This window comes from Cheilinus undulatus, linkage group 4 (genome assembly GCF_018320785.1).
Source record: "Cheilinus undulatus linkage group 4, ASM1832078v1, whole genome shotgun sequence".
NCBI classification, from domain to species: domain Eukaryota; kingdom Metazoa; phylum Chordata; class Actinopteri; order Labriformes; family Labridae; genus Cheilinus; species Cheilinus undulatus.
The window spans coordinates 39,473,444-39,493,977 of record NC_054868.1 but is presented as its reverse complement, the minus strand read 5'-3'; the positions used below and the strand labels follow the sequence as shown (position 1 = coordinate 39,493,977).

Here is a 20,534-nt window from a genome sequence, read left to right as displayed (position 1 = left end):
AACAAACATGCAAATCATGCACACAGGCGTGCACAAGCCTGAGTACAACTCCAAAAAGAGGACACACGTTTGGATTTTCAAGTGCTCTTTCATTTGATATTATTTTAAACGGTGAAAAGGAGTTATCACAAGCCCTTTTGTGAGATAAATTCAGACATATTGTACAGAAAAAAGATAGTCAAGCAGCCAAGGGCAGAGAGGTGGACAAATGAATGGCTGTTCGTAGCACTTTTTGTAATTATTTTTGCTCACCCAGCCTCAGGAATAAAAAGGTGATTTAGAGGCAGGTGGCAGACATTGTTACTATCCTTTTTGCTTTATGACTCTCGGTGAAAAATGTAAGACAATAAAGACCGAAAACAGCTTGAAAAGATTAAAAACTACATTGTTTTCAAAATGTGTCTGCAAAATGTGTGTCACAAATCAGCCTACTTATTCCTCTCGCTTCTTGACATCTTTTACTTTTACTGGGCTGTGTGATATACCGTTTATCCCTCTTTATTTCTGATGTGCATTGTTTTCACTGCAGGGTTTGATCGTACAGCCCGTCATGTTAGGCACCGCTAAAATAACTCCCGTCCCTGAATTGAAGGACCTTCACTTCCCTCCAGGGCCTTTTTGCAAGACCTCTGCCCCAGTTCACCCAGGGCAACGTAGGCTCCTCCTCTATGTGTATGTATGTGTTGTTTGCACTGTCTCCTTACTGAGGGGAAACTACTGAAGGTCAAAGAGCAGGAAGTTGGCCACCTGCCTCTGTCACACCAGTAAGAGTTGTTAGGCAAAAGTGGTGGCAGCAGAAAAAGGCAGTAGAAAGAAAGTATTTGAGTGTGAGATGTGTTGTATGATGACAAATCTCCCTTTTGTTGTTTTTTTTGACAGTATCAGTCCCTGTTAATCTTTGCTTTGGAAAATGTAAACAAAGCCTGTTTCTGCAGTATGCTGGCACCTACCTGGCCACAGCTTTGACAGACAAACATTAAAATAAATACATAGAGATAATAATCAATCCTGTCTCCAATGGTCTGATGTGTCTTCACAGCTGGTGTAGTTGCATCTGTATTATTTTCAGTGTGTTTCAAAACAATTTCAAAACTTCTCAAAGCACTTGAAGACAGAATATGATGAATTTCCCTTCAGGATGCCCTTAAAGTAAACAAAACATGACAAAGTGGCATCAAAGTGTGCCCTCCAGTGGGCATATGTGATAAAGAGCCCTTTAGGGTACCCTACCAGTGCACACAAAGTGATGAAGTGGCATTTAAAGGTGTTCCTCTAGTGCAAATGATGTGGTAATGTGACCCCAGGGTGACCAACCCATGGACAAAACATGGTAAAGTGCCCTCTAAGCTTCCCTTCCAGTGGCCAAAATATGGAAAAATGCCCTATTGGAGGACCTTCCAGAGGACTTAATTTGAAAAAGTCGCCTTAAGGGGTGCTCTTCAAGAGGAAACAACATGGTTTAGTGCCTTTTCAAGTGAGCCCCAAGTGGCCAAATGTGGTAAAAATTCCCTAAAGGATTCCCTAACATTGGGCACATAGTTATAAAATGGCCTCTAGAGTGCCCTACCAGTGGACAAAAAGTAATCCTACCAGTGGACATAAAGTAATCCTACCAGTGGACATAAAGTAATCCTACCAGTGGACATAAAGTAATCCTACCAGTGGACATAAAGCGATAGAGTGCCTTCCAGGATGCCCCTCTTGTGAACATAACATGATAAAGTGGTGTCAAAGTGTGCCATTCAGGTGGATAAAATATGGTAAAGTGCCCCACTAGGCTTCCCTTGCAGTGGACAAATTTGAAAAAGTGCCCTCTAAGATGAAAAATGTGGTACAGTGCCCTCCAGAGTGCCATTCCATTGGGAATTTGGTGATTAAGTCACCCCTAGGGTTCCCTTAAAGAGTGCCTTTCTGGTGCAAATAATGTGGTAAAGTGCCCCCTAAGATAACTTACCTTTGGACAAAAACTAGAAAAGTGCCCCCAAGATGCCATCCTAAGGACATAAAATGATAAAATGGCATTTAAAGGTGCCTTTCTGGTGCAACAATGTGTTCAAATGTCCTGTTGGTGCCCTTCCAGTATGCAAAAAGTGATAAAGTGCCTTCTAGGATGCCTTACCTTTTGACAAAAGTGATAAAATCTCCTGTAGGGTACCCTTCCACTGTAAAAAAAAAAACAAAAAAAAACAAAAAAAAAAAACAATAGTGGCATTAAAGGGTGCCTTTCTGGTGCAAATAATCCAGTAAAGTGCCATGTGCCCTAACAGTGTACAAAAAGTGATAAAGTGGCTTTTAAAGGTGCCCTTTTGATGCAAATAATGTGGTTAAGTGCTCTCTAGGGCACTGTACCATAGGACAAAAAATGATAAAATGCTCCAGGGTGCCCTCACAGTGGGCACATATGGATAAAATGCCCTCCAGGGTGCCGTTCCAGTGTACAAATAGTTATAAATTTGTATTCAAAGGGGACCTTTTAGCACAAAAAATGCTGCAAAGTTGCCTCCAGAGTGTCCTACCAGTTGACAAAAAAGTGATAAAGTGTCCTTCAGGGTGGTTGGAATTAAGAAAAACATGGCCTCAAAGACTGCCCTTCAAGTGGTTATTATATGGTTAAGTGCCCTCTAGAACTGCCCTTTGCAATTGATGTGGTAAAGAGCCCTCCAGAGTGCCAGATCTAGGACTAAAAGTGATAAAATGCCCTCTGGGTCAACCTTCCAATGGGCATATAGTGATAAAGTGTTCTCTAGGGTGCCCTTCTAAAGGACAAATGTGACAAAGTAGCCTCAAAGTGTGCCCTTACAGTGGAAATTTGTTGATAAAATGCCCTCTACAGGGGCATTAACAGTGGACATAAGAAATGTTAAAGGGGCCTTTAAGGTGCCCTCTCAATGGGCATTTAGTTATAAGGTGCTCTGTATGGTTGCCCTTCCACTTGACAAAAAGTGATAAAGTTGAATTAGAGGCAACACTTGTACTGCAAATAACTTGGTTAAGTCCCCTCAAAGATGACCTGAAAATAGACAAAACAAGGTAGGTGCCCTCTAGGGTGCCTTAACATAGCATAAACAGTGATAAATCGTCCTACAGGTTGACCTTCCCGTTGGCAAAATTTGAAAATCAGCCTCAACAAGTGCCGTTCAAGTGCACATATATGGTGATGTGCCTTCTAGGGTGACCCTCCAGAATAACATGGTCAAGTGTCTTTGGGGTAACCCACCAGTGGAAATGTGGTAAAGTGCCCTCTAGGATGTCTTACCTTTTGACAAAAAGTGATAAAGTCTCCTCTAAATCTACCTCCAGTGCACAAAACTTGGTAAAGTGCACATAGGGTGCCTTATCTGTGGAAAAAAAAAATGATAAAGTGCCCTCTAGGGACCTCTTCCAGTGGGCATATAGTGATAAAGTGCCTAGGGTGCACTTACAATGCAAACAACTTGGTAAAGTGGCCCCAAGGAATTGACAAAATATGGTAAAGTGGCCTCTAGGGTGACCGTTCATGAGACAAAATTTGAAAAACAGCCTCATAGTGTGTTATTCCAATGGATGAAATAAGGTAAAGTGCTGTGAAGGTCACCCTTGCAGTGAATAAACTTTATAAAGTGTGCTTTAAGGTGTCTTATCAGTGGACGTAGAGTAATATAGTGCCCTCTACCATGCCCTCCCAGTACAAAATGTGATAAATTGTCCCTCCCTACCCTAAATTAGCTCCTCAATATTCTGTTTATTTCACATCGCCAGTAACGACCACTTCAGTTGAGCGGACACTCTCTAAACTGAAGCTGACATACTCAGTTATGTATCTTTGTGAAATTAAGGGCTAAATGGCTCATATTTTCTCACCTGTTACTAAACAGAGGTTTAGTATTTATAACCACATAATGAAAATCATTTCATCTTAACCAGGATTTCTCATTATTTTACCATGGTGCCTCACCACATACTGCAGGTGCCCTTTTGTTATTTTGGCCCCTGTGTCCTAAAAACCTCGAGTACGCCACTGCCTGACAAGAGCTTTAAGTCCTCTAAGATTTCTAGCACCTGCTGATGTTTTCTTCAAATCAGTTTGTTGACTTTGTGAAACTTATTTTATCTGCATACTTTATCTGAATACAGGAAATGACTGCTATAGGCTTGTAGTTTTTTAAGACTACCACTGAACCCCCAGAAACAGGGATCTCTCTCTCTGCTGGTATTTGCCAAGGGCGACAACCCTTCTCGCTCCCTACATAAATGTGCCAACCGAGGACGAGAGCATAGAAGGCCAGAGGGCAAAGAGGGAGTGAACCACCTGCTTCTGTCACACTGTCAGGATGAAGGCAGATGAGTGCAAATAGGGTGAAGTGTGTGTATGCGCGTGTGTGAAGGGGTTGGGTTGGGGATATTGTGTAGGAGGGGGGACAGGTGGCGCGCCGGACAGCGCTGGCACAAGCCACCCCAGGATTTATCACTCAGCGACAGTCACGGCTGGGCAGGGGACAGATGTTTCTGTTTACCCCAGGGCAACATCTGACTGGCTGAGCCTAACGTTCGCCCAACCAGCCTTGCCCGCACAGGACAACGCCTGAGAGGATAGAGGGGGAGAGACAGAAAAAAGGAGAAGAAAGTGGAGGATGTTTGGTTTTTGCCCCAAAGGCACATAAGCAAGTTAGCTCTCCAGTCTGCTCCATCCTCCACTGCAGCACCTGAAACTCATTTAGCCCCCTCTAACTGTTGTGCCACTACAGGGAACCGTTTTAATAAGTAGTAATAATGTCGACTGACAATATGAGCTGTTTTCAAAGCAGGGAACCTGCACCAGTTATTGGGGAGAGACACAAAACAATTCTAATTGACCTCCAGTATATTCCACATCTTTGCTTCACAGCAGTCACAAATGCACCGCTCTTATTGTGAAGGTATTTACAGGCTATTCACTGAGAACCTTATTGCATGAGGATGTGTTTACAGTGTAATAGTGTGTGTTCCAGCTGGGAAATCCGAGAGCCGTCGCCGGTAATATAACCAGAGCAATGAGGAACGACCTTTAGGTTCAACCCTGAGTGAGGTCATGTCAGTGTTGCCATGGATACTATCAGCAGACGGACTGTTGCCAGCATTACCTCAGCTGCGTGGCATTGTCGGGGTCAGAGAACAGGCTGTGACCTCCCCATGGTGAACAACCACTCAACTGGGAAGAAAAACACCAGCAAGATAAACATTATTAACCTGGTATTTTTCTGTGAATGGAAATGTTCAGTGATGGCACTGGATGGAGAAGATTTAAATTTCTGCACTGATTTATGTTGGTAATAAGTCAGCCATGGGGAGTTGAGTTTGATGAAACAGGGAGTTTGCTTTCATTAATTACAACTATAATGAGGAATAATAAGAAAAACAATGGATATACAGAGCAAGATCTAACTCTGACTGAGCTTAGCATAAATGATGCAAAAATTAAAGTGACTCAGAATTCTATAAAACCTCATAAGAGACACTTATTTGTAATTTCATAACACTCAATGTGCAGTGCATAGCATTTCACAGACAGAGAAACTCATCTGAACCAGACAGTGTCTACGCTTACAGCTACTTTGCTTTTGTTTACGGCTTATTTTAGAGCTAAAATGCATACAAATGTATGTGGAAATAATTAATTTATAACTCTTTGTCAAAGTTGAATGTTCCAGCAGAGCTACACTTGAGTGTTTAAATGGAGTACTTTTTCCCTGCGGTAGTTTCAGACATCATGTATAGAGGTCTTGGCATATGCATATTTTGTACTGTCCACTAAAATACACACAAAGTACAGAAACACAGAGACAAAACAAAGAATTTAACCTTTTCCTTTCAGCAGCGAATCCTCACTTGGGTCAAAGCAGTTGCAAACACGCTCTCCATCTACAGGTGCAGGTAAAAAACACATTTAAACAAGTCTATTAAAACTATTGTAATGCTTAGTATCACAACCAAACACTGTCCTCTCCACAAATTAAAAACCTAATGGGATGTCTTAATCATTTCATGCAGGATATGCAATAACATAAACTCTTTTCTATTTGTGGAACATGTTTGTCCACTCTCCTCCTGATAGGCCCCATTTAATCATGTTGTTCTGTTTCCTAATTAGCAGAAATGCAAAGTGTCTTTGTCACCTGTGGACAGCCAAGAGGGCTAATTTGGGCTTTTCACTAATTGCCACGGTAACGAGCCTCCTGCGCCTCCGCTGGGGGTGGGTGGAAGGCATGGCAGGAGGAGGACTGGAGGATGGAAGGATGGAGGGATGAAGACACAGCTCTCCTCACACGCGGCCGAGGTGTGAAAGAACGCGGCAGGCCAACAGAACGCAGCCTGGAGGAGTCCAACAGCAGGGAGTGGGGGACAGCCTGCGCTGTGAAAAAGCCCCAACACCCAGCTGAGAGGGAGGAGGATTCAGCTCTGGCCAGTTCTGCTCTCTCAACTTTGATGAGGAGATGAGGGTTGGATAGTTGTTGGACGTTTTTCTGACACTGACACCTGTTAAAGCCCCCACCTGATTTAATGCTAGTTCTCACACAATGTACCTTTTTTTCCCACTGTTCTTTAAATAGACAAATTCTAGGTATAACTCAGCAGGCAGTTTTTAAATTAGTGGCTTGACATGTATGAAGCCTGAGTGTGTGGGAAATAATTGTAGGAGGAAGTGATAACAGAAATAAACCAAATTAAAACATGTTTTAGTAGTTCTTTTTGTAAATGCAGCTTTAATAATGTAATTCATCATGGTGAAATATTCCTTTTTGAGTACTCTATTGTACCATTAAAACTATAATATCACAATTACTAGTGCTGCAATAACATACGTCCATTTTGACAAAATCTGTGATTAAAAAAGTCCTCCACTTATTATTTTATTATTTGTATTAATTTTCCTTATTTATTCAATTTTGAATGCTGAATGTTAACTTATTTTTTAAGTACTTAAAGATTTGGTCGTAGCATTAAGTTGTCAGTCGTGTTAAAGTGAGCTAAATTAATCCTAAACATGTCCTCTCTTTGCCTTTTTAATGGCGACTAAATTGACATGTCCATTCATGTTTGCATCATTCGCATAAACTATCTTTACTCACTCACTACGAGGTTATTTAGGATTTAAAAAATACATTTATTTAATAAACGTAATTTATATCTATCAATATAGTCCGTCTGCATATAGTGTACCCTTTTTCCTTTTCAAATGTATTCTCTTCTCGGCTCTACACCCTCAAAGCTTGGGGGCACCTTGTCCGTACGCTGCTCTCGGGGGCGAGCTCCTCGAATGTGTGCGTGCGCGTGAGAGAGAGCGTGTTTGATTGTGTGCGTGAGTGTGTGTGTGTGCGAGAGAGAGAGAGCGTGTGAATGTGTGCATGTGTGTGAGTGAGCGTGCGTGCGCGCGTGAGGCTGCTCTGCTGTTGCTGCCCTTTGATCCCTGCATTAGTGTTAGTTAGGGGCTCGGAGACACACTTGCACCGAGAGCAGCCATAGTCAAGACACGGCAACAACAACAGCGGCACCTCCTCCGCCTGTGTTCCCATTCCCCAACAATACACTTTAAACCGAGCGAAGCCAGGTGCACGACCAAGTCCCTGCCATCACAGGCGCCTCCAGTCTCAATGGGAAAAACCTTTTTTCTTCTTATCCCTAAACAAGGACGAGAATGTGATTAAAAACGGGGGAAAATGCCAAGGAGGAAGCAGGAGCAACCCAAGCGCCTGCCTTCACGTAAGTCGCTCTCTCGATTCTCTCATTTTTAACGGCTCTCCGTGTGTTTTGCGCAGTAGTTTAGGGTTAAAGAGGTGAAACAGACAAAAGACTCGGCGTAGGTTATTTCTCCCTTTTTAGGTCCGAGCGAGGCAGCCATGTTGTTGGCGATGGGTAACGTTAGCCCAGGCAGTGAGTGGATAAATGATACGTGGCTTTATTAAGAGTATAATCGATAGAGGTCCGATTCCGTTAAAGGTTGCGGTCAGTTGGCATATGTGTCGGTTGTGTGTGAGGAATAACGGCCGAGCGTTTTCCGTAGCGTGCTCGCCTCTCTGCTCGGTCGCTTTTCGGGTAGAAAGGGGAGGATCTGGGAGTCTGGCCGCAATAAAATGAAGGGTCAGTCGGATCAGACAAGCCAGACTCTGGCTCCCCGTACCCTAGTGTTCCTAGTTAGCAATAGCGCTATCTAGCAACGCTCGGTAAACTTCATTTCTTCGGCTTTAAACGTCTAACTTTCAGCCTCACAGTTTGGCTTCTATATCGCGGAACTGAATCTGTTCGCGCGTGTTTGTCGACGACTTTAAAAAGTGTGTTTTTTCGCCCCCCAAGCCTGTGTATTTTCTCTACCCCTCCCAGTCTGCATGCAGGCTGTGACAGAGCCATGGTCGGTCACCTGAAGTTCAGGGTTTTCCCCCCCTTCCCTTTGCAGCCATTCATTGCAGACAGACTACGATCAATAACGCGGTTATAGAAGGGAAACGACAGTTATGCTCCTCTGTGTTGCTTTAAAACAACGCTTTGCCACAGCTGAAAGCCACTGAAATAAGCGTGTAGTTGATTTAGGAAGGAGGCTGGTTTACTTTTGTACATTTGACCCACAGTGTCTTGGATGTTCGTATTGTGCCTTTATCAGTCCAGATAATGAAAAGCTGCGATAACACTCTCCGTCCACTAGAGGATTGCTTTAGATGGTAGTGGGCAGTGACAATAATTATTAGAGGAATGATCCTAAAGTGACATTTTTTCCTGCTCTTGATTATTTCTGCTCAATACACGCGTAAGCAAACAGCTCAATTAGTCATATTGATATGCAAATGCAGTGAATAATGTAGTGATTCATCTTTATATCAACCACAGGCTTGATACATTTATCTTATGACACTATTTTCTTCATTTCTCAAATGTCAGAGCATGCCAACTGTTCAGCAGAGCCAGACATGATCAAAAAGGCACTTTGTGTTGTCTCTTTTTGCTCAGTTTACTGACACACATTTTCATTTCAGAGGGTTTGAGGAATGAATGGACTCCTGCACCTGTCACACTCTCTGACACCTTAAATCAAATGTACAACACAGTCTAATTCCTGTAGCTAACACATCATACACTGTTTTGTATTTTGGTGATAATGTTTACTGATTTACAGCTCAATTTGACCTAAGGTTGAACCTGCTTAAATGCAGCAGTTTACTTGGAGGGTGACAGTAGTGGGTCTTTGTGTGAGTGTGACTGAATGACAGGGATGTTTGGACAGTGAGCCTTTACTGATATGCTGCATAAGGAGTATGTAAACCACATGGTTAGGAGTGCAAAGAACAGGGTCATGATAACTGCACGTAACCCACTGCAGCCTTCAGGCTAAGTTTGCTGTAGGACACATTTGCATTTAATTTGTTTGCTGAAATTGGTCTTATATGGTCTTAGTCTTATCTAATATGAAATATTTAGTATACAGCGTAGTAAGATGCAGTAGTTTGTTTTCAGTTCTGGACACAGGCTGCCTTTTCTCACCTTTTCCTTTATAAGTGAAATTTATGTACTTTATTTGAAAAACTCCAAAAATGTATACAGGAAGTTTGTACAGTTACAGTTATAGTTAAGTAAATAATAAGTAATGGAGTAAAGTACCGCTCATTGATACTTTTAGTATTACTTGTGAGGTCTTTTTTAATCCGAGTGACTAATTATATGAAATGTTATGATGATTTCCCCCTTTAACAGTGCATTTATAGGTCTTGAAATAGTTTGTGATGGGAGTTTGTTGCCCTTGTTGTAGGTATAGAATCGTGGGAAAGCAGTGTTATTTTTTTACATTGATTGCCAACTATTTGATAACCATTTATAACTCTGATATTCTTCTTATATATGTTACAAGTCATCCTTAGTGATAAAGAACCAAATGAGCTTTTTTAAAATTGAGCTTTTTAGAAAAGAAAAGTATATAATTTACACCAGGGCTGTCAAAAGATAGAAATTTTTAATCGCAATTAAGAGCAGAATTTCTGTAGTTAATCACAATAAGTTGCATCATTTTGTTGCAATTTAAGATTCCACTACTTTGTGTTTTAAATTGTTCTTTTGGGGGGGTGTTTTCCTGTCTTAATCTAAGGGTAATTGGCTGTCTGTCTGGATACAGACCTGCTTTAAAAGGTAGATCAGAGATTTTACTTAACCACAGAAAAAGGAACTTGTAATGGATTGAAAATGAAATAAGAGATCATTTGAAAGGAGCAGATGACTTCTAAATTTACAACTCAGCTGTCAGGGAATTTTTAAAAACTGAAATGAGACATCAAGGAGCAGTGGTGGACTTACTTTACATCACTGTGGCTGCAGGGAGATGCTGATGTGGATTAACTAAAGTGTGCTGAAAGGGACAGTAAAGCATGAGAATAAAAAAAAAAAAAAGCGGACACTTATTAATCGTGATTAACTTGTTCAATCTTGTCCGTCCTGATTTACACATTTTCAGATGCAATATAGACTAGTGGTTCCCTAAATGGAGGCACACTGGCGTTGAGGCAAGTCCACATTAGGTTAGTTGGAATTTGTACAACCATTCTTCATTATTTCAATTATATACAGCAATGTACACAAACTGTAATGTGTTAGAGAGGCAATTTTTGCATGGATATGAATATGGTGTGCCTTGAGATCTTTGCTTGATCCTAGGTTAGCCTTGGGCAAAAAGAGTTTGAAAAATACCGATATAGACTGACTAACTTATGCATTATGATAATATAACAAACATTTGTTGCTGCCCTAAAATTGAACATTTCAAACATCCAGGTTTCTTTCTTCAGGAAGGTTTAAAAGTAGCCCTGTTAATATTTTCTAATAATCCAGAATGACATTCTTTTTAAATTTTCATGTAATATAATTTCTAGGATAAACTAGTTTTATTTTGATTTCTCTTTAGAAATCTGCAGTATATTGGAAAATGTACTTGTAATTTTAACATCTGACATCTGAACCCACAAGGCTTCTCTCTCTAAGCCTCCTGATGCCTCAGATGGTAATCACTTAAAGTATAAAAGCTGTTTATCACACAGCATCAGTAAGAGATAGTCTGGAAGTCCATTTCCTCCCTTTTGGGCTGAGAAGAACAAAGTAAGCCCATGTCAACCTTTCAATTAAGCTGCTTTGTAATTGGTCTGCAACAAAAATACTCATCTCCCACGTTTCTGAAACCATGTCCTTCTGTGTAGGCACTGTACTGGAGCACTGCTGTGCCTGAGCTGCCGGGGTTTAAATGAAAGCCTTCTCTGATTTAGGAGTTGTTTCCCTCCTCAGTCAACAAACTGTCACAGAAAAGTATGAATTTGTCAGAAGCTTTTTTGCGCTTTGTTTTGGATCTTCCCACTCTAGGATGGAAGTGTCACCTCATGCCATTCGCTGTCAGTCTGTGTGTTTTCATTATTCAGCCAACAACACCCCGGTGGTGTGCCAGCCAACAAGCACAATATCGAGCTTCAAATCTCTTCATCTGTGGTGAAAAAGGGCAAGCTAATACACTGGCTTTAATGCTGGAGGTGCTTTATCTTAGCGCAGACCCAGATATATGGGCTGTGTAGCCTGGTGTGCACTGTCCTATTGTCTGTGGCACAGCTTGCCAGAGGAGACTATTCTTTAAGTGTGTGCACGGCAATCACATGTGAAAGTGATCACGCAACCTTTGTGTGTGTGTGTCTGTGTGCGTCTGTGGGTACATAAGCCGGCCATGGAGGTCACAGTACAGTATGGCGCCTTCACTCTGACAAGTAAACATGACCTTTGGTGCCACAATGAAAACTGCCATTCTTTATGACCTTGCAGTGTGTTATTGTTGGTGTAATTTTGCAGCCTTAATATTCAAACTTAAAGCCATGCTCAAAATTATCTGAAATATGTAGATTTTGTGCTAAAATTCTTGTTACAGACAATGGTGTCAATAAATCACATCCTGTCAACATGTCTCCACCAGCTGCATCCAAAGCAGATGTGGATGAGTATGTTAAAAATACAGTCAAAGTGAGAGCCTTTATCTTAAAGAGTATTCAAAGGAATACTTGTATTGTGCCCACTTCCTCCCCAGTTTTCTGCATTTGAAAACCAGACAATTTTAACATTTTCAGGCAGATTTCTGCTCCTCTTCGTCAGCCAATTGCAAACTGACTGGGTGGCTCTCTCTACCTTACTGTAATGGCGGGTCACTGGCTCCCTTCCACTTGCTATGATTATAATGACCTTGGTGGGGCTGGGGCCTGAAAACATTGGTTTAAGGGGAAAGGAAAATGAGAGGAGGTTTCCATTTCGCTCTCTTGGCATAAAATTTGTGGGGTATTTCTGCCAATAACCCCCCCCCCCCCCCCCCCCACCACTGCCCCCACCTCTACTGACCATCACCACCATGCCTACCCCTACGTTGATAGGGCTTGGGTGCTCTGATAGTGTCGGGTGTGTGGAGCTCAAGCGAATAATGATACACAGGCTTTAACTTGGAAGTGAATTAAAGGGCAGGGGAAAGGTGCTGGATGCTTCTCTCTCAGCACACTTTCATATAGAGAACAGAAGGCTGCCTTAAGTGAAGATTCACATTTACGGACTGTCTTTTATGTTTTATGTGATAGTAAATGAAAATGCTGACAATAAGTCAGATATGGCATGATTGGCCTGTTTAATGGTGGGACTGAACTTTAAGGTAGAAACAAATCTTGCTCATATAGTTGCAAGTGTAATGACCAGTATGTTTACATGCCATTGGAAGTCTGTGAATGGTGCTAGCACGACTAAAACTGGACTTTTATAGTACATTTGTTTTCGTCTAATTGAAATCATACTAAGGGCCCTAAACTGGTCTAGGCATTGTATGCATGACCCACAGTTTCCACTGTTAGAAACGGCCTGGAAGTCTGCTCGCAAAATTTGAAGCATAACAGAAGTTGCAGCTTCGGCAGAGTGCTGTCAGCATGAGTCTGGTTGGCCCAACATTTCTGCCCTAAAAGCAGTCTAGACCTGCCTTCTTTGTAAAGTGTCTTGAGATAACCTTGGTTATAAGTTGGTGCCATACAAACAAAGAGTTATTGATTGATTAACACCTGCCTTTGAATATAACTGTAAGCTGGAGGGATAACACTTGTCTTATTTGTACCAAAAGTAAGACATAGAGCTTGTACAAAATGTATACAGCTGTAAAGTTTGTCCATGTTTTCACCGCTTGACACACAACCAGTTTATTAACTTGTTAAAGCAAGGTCAATAGGAATAAGATCTAATCATCCAAACGAGCTTAAAGAGGGCATTTGGCCACTTGCTGTAGTGGAGTCAGACATACTTCTTTCTCTTAATGAATTCTCCCCCATTGCTTGCAAAGATCATTGTTTTGTGGGAGGTACCATCTTGCTTTAACTGCAGTAATTAACTGCTGACTGTGACAGCCGCAGAGATAGTTTGATTAAAAGTGTGTCAGCAATACAAAGGTATGATAATCAGCTGATCTTAACTTCAGTTAGATTTAACATATTTGACAATGTTTACCTTTATCTACTATTTCAGTAATAGAGAAAAAAATATCTACCTTATTATATCTACGTTATTCTACTTGTAGTTATCTCAGTAATTTAACAGCTGCATTTATTCATCTCAGACAAGTAGCTTTTGCAAATACAATTTTTACCAAGTTTATTCTGCACATATTTTTGATTCTTTTCTTATTTATCAGGTCTGTAACAGTTACCTTTATTATGCTTGCTAGTTGGTAGAAGAATGCTGTATACAATACAGGATTATTTTATGAATTGCCTCGAGATTAACAATGAAATGGCAATTACATATCACTCAGAGAGTTGGGATGCATGATGTTGGGCTTTTCCGATATCCGCTACACGGTCCAAACTTATTTTAGCCGATACCAATATATGCACACCTTTTGAATTATTTTTAATTATCTTTACTATTGTTGATTATAAAAAATACACAAATTGCAAGAGGCAGCAAATGGTTCACAGCATTCATTACATTAGTCCTGTTATCTGTGCTGATACTCTCTGGATGAGTGTTTGACAATTCCATGACATGAAGCATCTTTCAGACCTTGTGCAAGGAGCTCTTCTGTGCAATCACTGGCAAAAATGCTCATTTGGTGGCACAAACTTTTAAACTCCCAGTTGTCGATGTTATCTACAGTTAGACTGAGATAAGGCTCCCAGGTTCTGCTGGACCACAGATCCATAGTTGTGGAGAAGTGGGTCACATTTTAAGCTGCTGGGCCACCTTTTCTCTTACTGACATGCTTAACTCTGGATGGGAGTTTTCAGCCAAAAATTTGCACCCAGGCAAATCATACTTCGGGCCGAGTGTCTTTTTGAATCCTGGCTTTTCGACAACACTTACTGGGGCCATCTCTTTGTTAATGTGTAGTGGTATTGCCGCTGTAATGTCTTTACATTTTGAACTTTTTGTCGTACATGATCGATTTGTAAACCAGGAAGCCAGGGTCATTTGCTTTGAGGCTTGTTCCTTAGACGTTTTATTTGGTGTAGGTGGAGATATGGACATGTGGAGATTAAGCATTCCCCGTTTTGTAGTGAATGGCATTTCAGGTGGTGAAACAGATCCATGGTACTACTACCTTTTGTAGCAGTCGTCTTGCGGCGTGTTGTTGACTTCTTCCTTCTGAAATCCGAACCACACCCAGGTGACGGATCCAGTACTGTTTTACTTCAGAAACAAATAGTCTGTCTCAATCTAAAAATCCATCTATTGGATGGGTGGGGGAGTGTGCTGTCTGCCGTGAGAGAGGCGTTAGGAGACGGTGGGAGAAGCAAAACTCCAGAAAGAATTGCACGCTGATAGCTTAAAACTTTAATGTAACTTGTACTTGATGGTCATAATACAGTTGTCTTACACATCTCGCATAGCAATAGCTTAGATACATCAAGTATACTCAATAAACGTCCCACCCCTTTACTGACAATATGTATGACTGATGTATCAGCTGTAAATATCGGCAGAAATTTTGATATCTGTTAAGATCCATATTCGTCTTTTTAAGGTAATATCTGCCTAATACCGATATTATGCCAATAATATCATGCGTTCCTGTCACATGCTATTCTTGAGCCACTGCCAAGCTTTTTGTGTTGTCAGTGAATCCGTGTAAAGTTTCGTTCTCATATGCAGGACGACTCATGAAATAAAGGCATATGTACTGTGTAATTACCGTGATTTTCCCGTTCATGTCATGACTGCAGGAACCGCTAAGATTACCATGGCTTCTTTCTTTTGTCAATGTTAAATTCTTCTGTCAGCTTTCAAAAGTGTGAAAGTTACAGTAAGACACTACTGCAGTTTGCCTACTTGTCAACTTCTGTTTTTACTCTGGATTTTTCTATACTGTATTATGGCAAGAAAAGCTGTCTAATTAAATTATCCAATCAAGCTATAATTTTAGCTTGACTTATCTGTGCATGTAAACATACAAAGCGATAAGTTTGAATTTACTTTGTACTTTGTTCCTCAACTACAACTTAAAGCTCCTGCGAGGTCCTCTCAGTTTGGGTAATTTTGGCGACCCCTGTGGACAAAGTAGTATGCTGTTTTTTTTTTTTGTTTTTTTTTTGACAAAAAAAGGAAAAGTCAGCGTTCCATTTTTAACAGTCCCCAAATTTGGGGACGGGATCCCCAGGGAGGACAGCAAGACAGTAAAGGGGGGTCACAGGATGCTTGCCAAAAACCAAAGAAAAATGTTATATGATTTAACATCATGAATTTTATACGGAATTGTAAAAAATGATGTTAAAATAAGTCCAATTTAAAATAATAAAAAAAAAAATAATATAAGTAAAAGTTATAAAAACGACCTAAATGCAAGTTTGTACATGATGCTTTGTGCAACATCTTTTTTTTTTCTCCCTCAAGGGAAGGTGGGAGTCACCAGTCTCTTATGCCGTTATTTTGGGGGTCACGTGCTGAAAAGTATGGGAACCACGGATGTATATCACTCATTAAGAATCGGTTCCTTGGGCTGTTACGATTGCAGCAATTGATCACTTTGTCCGACACCTACCCCATGGCAGTGGTTTTAGATTTCAGCAATAACTCAAGAGAAATACTGTATCTTTATATTGATGCTCACATTTACTTCTGTAGGCCATGAGAAGATATCACTTTCAGTTTAATTCTGTTTTTGATCAGCAAAAAACATACAGGAGCTTTAAAAATACATTTTCCAGAAAGGAAGCTCTGTATGAGTCTGTGTACAAGCCAATGATAATACTTGAAATGGAACTGGGCAAAAAAAAATCCTTTTACAAGGCCATTCATTCAGTCATGCTGTTTTTTTTTTTGTGCCCTTGTATTCCTCATTAGGATCGTGTTACCAATTGAACAGAGCTCATGTGTGAAGTTGTAAGTAATGGTTCAGATCCTTCTACAGCGACAAGCAAGGAGGTATCAGCTACTTTTATAAGTTTTGGGAAAGTTGTCATTTTGTAACCTGATACAGCAGTTTGAAAAGAAAACTTTACTTTAAAACTTAGGGTCAAGTACCTTTTTCATTATCACACTGACAGCAGGTTTTTCAAGGTAATGCCTTGAGTCGAGTGTCAGATTTTTCTCCCCTGTCTATCCAAGTTGTCGCTACCCATTCAGAAATTCAATTCAGCAGCCTTCTAGTATCAAGGTCACTTCACTAGTCCTAAAACTACCACATGGAAGATGGCGAACAAAATACTGTATGTGAAAAACATCTCCTAAAAATGTCACTTTGTTAGAGGCACTCTCTAGTATGTTACTGCCCCATGCTCAAACTTTCAAGCCTTCAGTTTCTCAGGTTAAAAAAAAAAAAATAACAGATTTTTTCAAAGTTACTTTATCAATAAAATCTGCTTCCTGCTTGTGTTGTTGTTGACAGCTATGCTGCTTAATGGTGATGTTTTAGTTGTTTCCAGAGCTTAATTTGGGAATTTAATTGTTCTTGACACAAGCAGACTTATGTCTTGGCAGAAGACGGCATGTTTGATGGTGTGCAAACTTTTGCCTGCTGGCTATGATAGTCAAGGTTGCCCAGCCAATCTATCAAATATGAGCACTGTGACAGAAATCAATGGAAGGCTAGAGCTGGCAGAGCATCTCATGTTATTTAGATCTCCTGCTCACGTATGTGGATTTTTGATACATCTTTGCATAGCTGTGCGAGTTCAGTGTATCACATAACAACTCTGTGACTCTCTCTGTTAAACTCAATTTGTTTTAAGGTCTGTCTCTGAAGAGCTTTGTTAGAAAAATGCTTTCTTGTTCATGGCAAGAACCAGGTATGCTTCATTTACGATGCTCTGAAATGAAGCTACCATGGTTTAAGTCCCTCTCTACAGCTTTCATTTATCAAATGTGCGTTCGCCAGAAAACTGGGTGTAAGGTCACTTCCACACAAAATTTAAGAATTACAGTTGATATATTTAGCAGGGGTGGGAATCACTAGTGGCCCCACGATACAATATTATCGCGATACTTGGGTCACGATTCGATATTATTGCGATTTTAAATATTTTGCAATGTAGTAAATATTGAGATACCATATATTGTGATATATACAATTTTCTTAACTGTTGAACGGATTTGCCCTCATGTTTGTCGTGTTTCTGCTTATTTTATTTCCTTGTAGCACTTCTTGCAAACCCCATATGTGATGTCCGTGTTGTTCGTGCCTTGCTTGGATTCCTAATGTCCTTCCCCTGATGCTGCCATGTTGTACTAATTGTCTCCTGCTTTAGGACCGTCACCTCTGTCGACCCCACTGGACCAACATTTGTCCAAACAATTGATTTTATTTTCTATTTTTATAGATTTCAGGTCATATTAGCAATTACTTTGAAAAAATTGATACTTGGTGGATGAGACGATACGATATATCGCCATACAAATATTGCAATACTATGACCTATCAATTTTTTTTCTCCTCCCCTAATATTTAGTAAAACATCTATTTAGATTAGAAATAAAAATTACAAAAAGCGCTTAATTTGTTTGATAGGCTAACAGACATTTCAGGCTGTCAGCAGTCTCCTTTAAAGTCTCATGAACAGTCAGAAGAGAGCAGTTTATCTCTGCTGTAAACCGGCATATCACTGTGTGGCACTTACAATAAGCCTACTTTAGTACAAATAATAATAATACCTGAAACTCAGGTACAGCTACTCTTCTCTAAGTCTGGGACAGTTTCAGGCTGGCCTCCTTCTGTTTGCATGCTGCCTCTTTGCAAGCTTTTATGTACCCATCTTAAGAGCCGACCACATTTTAAAACCCAAATATAAAGAATATTGATTATATTTTAATCTGAACATGAAGAATTCTGATAACCTCATATACAATTTACATATCATGCATGTATGAAATAAATATTCTAGTGTCAGCTTTTCTGCAACAATGCTGTTAACCGCAGATTCTCTTTAATGCCACTTTCTAGGCTGAAAAACAACAAATAGTAAATTTTTTGTTGCTCCTCTGGCCTTGAAATCGACACATAATAAGGGGAACGGGTTTCTTTTCCATACTACGCACCTCCATGTTGTAAACTCTGGGGGCAAGGCCCGCTGAACTATGAATATATGGGGGCATTTTAAATAAATGAAGAGCATTCTAGCTGCCGCTTATATCAACACTAGATATTTGTACGCTGTGATTGGCCAGATGCACAAGTTTCAGAAATCACACATGGACCTTGTCATAGGAGGATTTCTACACCCAGATCTGGGCTGGTTTCTATGCAGATTTGATAAATGATGGATCAGACTGACTGCTAATGCACATTTAAGCTTGGCCACAACATGCACAGATGTGTTAAAGTGTCAGCATTTGTGTGAATATGGACACAAACTCACTCATTACTCTGTATCAGTGTTCTTCAACATGCGTATTGTATTTGCATGCATATTGTTATTATTATTACTTTAAATTGGATTATATGATGCTCTGACAACATTTTGTCATGATATTGATGCCAATAGATCAACTGATTATATTGTCCATGCATCCATTGTCAGTAGTCAGTGTTTCTCCTAGGTTTGTCTGGTAGGGGTGGTGCCCTAGTAGAAACATCAGAGATGTCACTGTATCACTCAAAGATTGTTGGTTGTGTAGTTCTTTTACCCAGAATCGGGGAGACATCATGCTTTTCTTATGATGAGGTTGATAACAGTCAAAATTCTGTCTTCTATTGGATGCTAAACCATTGTTTACCTTTTCAAATTCTCTGTAGTAAAACAAGAATTGCTAATGAAGTAGTAGCGGAAGAAGAGGTTTGACAGTGCCCAATTCAATTTCAAATATCTAAAGATATGAATATCTGATAATACCTTTACAGTTCTTAAAATAATTGTGCAAGTTAATTTTATTTTCATCAGAAGCTCCTCACCCCTCCTCTGACAGGTAAGAAGTGCTTAGTGTGCAGTAGGCCTGTGCGATGTGGTCTAAATATCTTATCACAGTATTTTCTTTTTTGCCCTTTGTGACAGTATTTCAAAATTGAAATAGATGATGCTTAAAATTCTTATTCACTAGTTACAACCCCCTTATCCCCCCAAACAAACCTGTGATAGTATACTAAAGACATGTCTGAGCATAAGATCACAGAAAAGGTTTTTATAGGTCTGTCTTCCTGATGTAAAAGCACTCACGAAAACTACAACAATGCACCTCTAATGTGAAGGATTTGCCAGCAGAATTGGTTTAGCTTAGCAGCTATACCAGTGAGTTTACACAACTACGGCATCTACAGCTGCTTCTCTGACCTTGTTTGTCATCACAGCCCGCTTCTTTGAATCATCACGGACTTATACCAAGCAAATCCTGAGTTTAAACAGTCCCTTTAACAAATGTTTAAGGCAAAGTTTTATACAAGTGCATTGTGCCTTGCACTGAAACACAACACATACATTTAAACCAATGATGATGGTGTTGCAAAAATCCATACTATGGCAGATATGTTACTGATGACAATATTGAGATTGGTTTACCGCCCACCACTTGTGTGCAGGCTGCTCTACTTTTGACAGCTTCCTTTATGGTAAATTATCATCAGACCTGGCTCCAACTGTGTCCCCCTGCCCAAATAAAAAGAGGCTAACATTATGCAGTGAAATGGTATTGAGGATAGTATCGGCATTTCAGCTTTGTGTATCAATACTTTCCAAATGATTGTGGGTACTTTTGTTCTTTTCCCTGAGAATCAGAGTAAAGCATGTTTTTCTTAGAAGAAGTCTAGCACGCAACCAGAACCATAACCCATATGCCAACATTTCAGACTTGGTTAAGCGGGATACACACATAAAGATAATCAGGCTGTTTTTTTTTTTTTGTTAGTTTGTTTTGTTTTGTTTTGTTTTGTTTTAAGATTTATTTTTGGGCTTTTTCATGCCTTTATTTGACAGAGGAAGGACAGTGGATTGATTCGGAAACAGGGAAGAGAGTGGGGAGAGACATGCGGTAAAGGGCCACAGGCCGGATTCGAACCCGGGCCGCCTGCGTACATGGGTAGCACCTTACACCACTCGACCATCTGCGCTCCAATCAGGCTGTTTTTG

At 40.3% G+C, this 20,534-nt stretch overlaps 1 protein-coding gene across 1 annotated transcript in view; it reads left to right on the top strand.

Annotated features, from left to right (window-relative positions):
* Positions 1-7,420: 7,420 nt before the first annotated feature.
* Positions 7,421-20,534, top strand: part of znf827 (zinc finger protein 827) — a 131,568-nt gene continuing 118,454 nt past the window's right edge. The window contains exon 1 of the mRNA XM_041784605.1: positions 7,421-7,716. Coding sequence (XP_041640539.1) covers positions 7,674-7,716 — 43 coding nt within the window. The 5' untranslated portion in view covers positions 7,421-7,673. The remainder of the gene's footprint in view (positions 7,717-20,534) is intronic.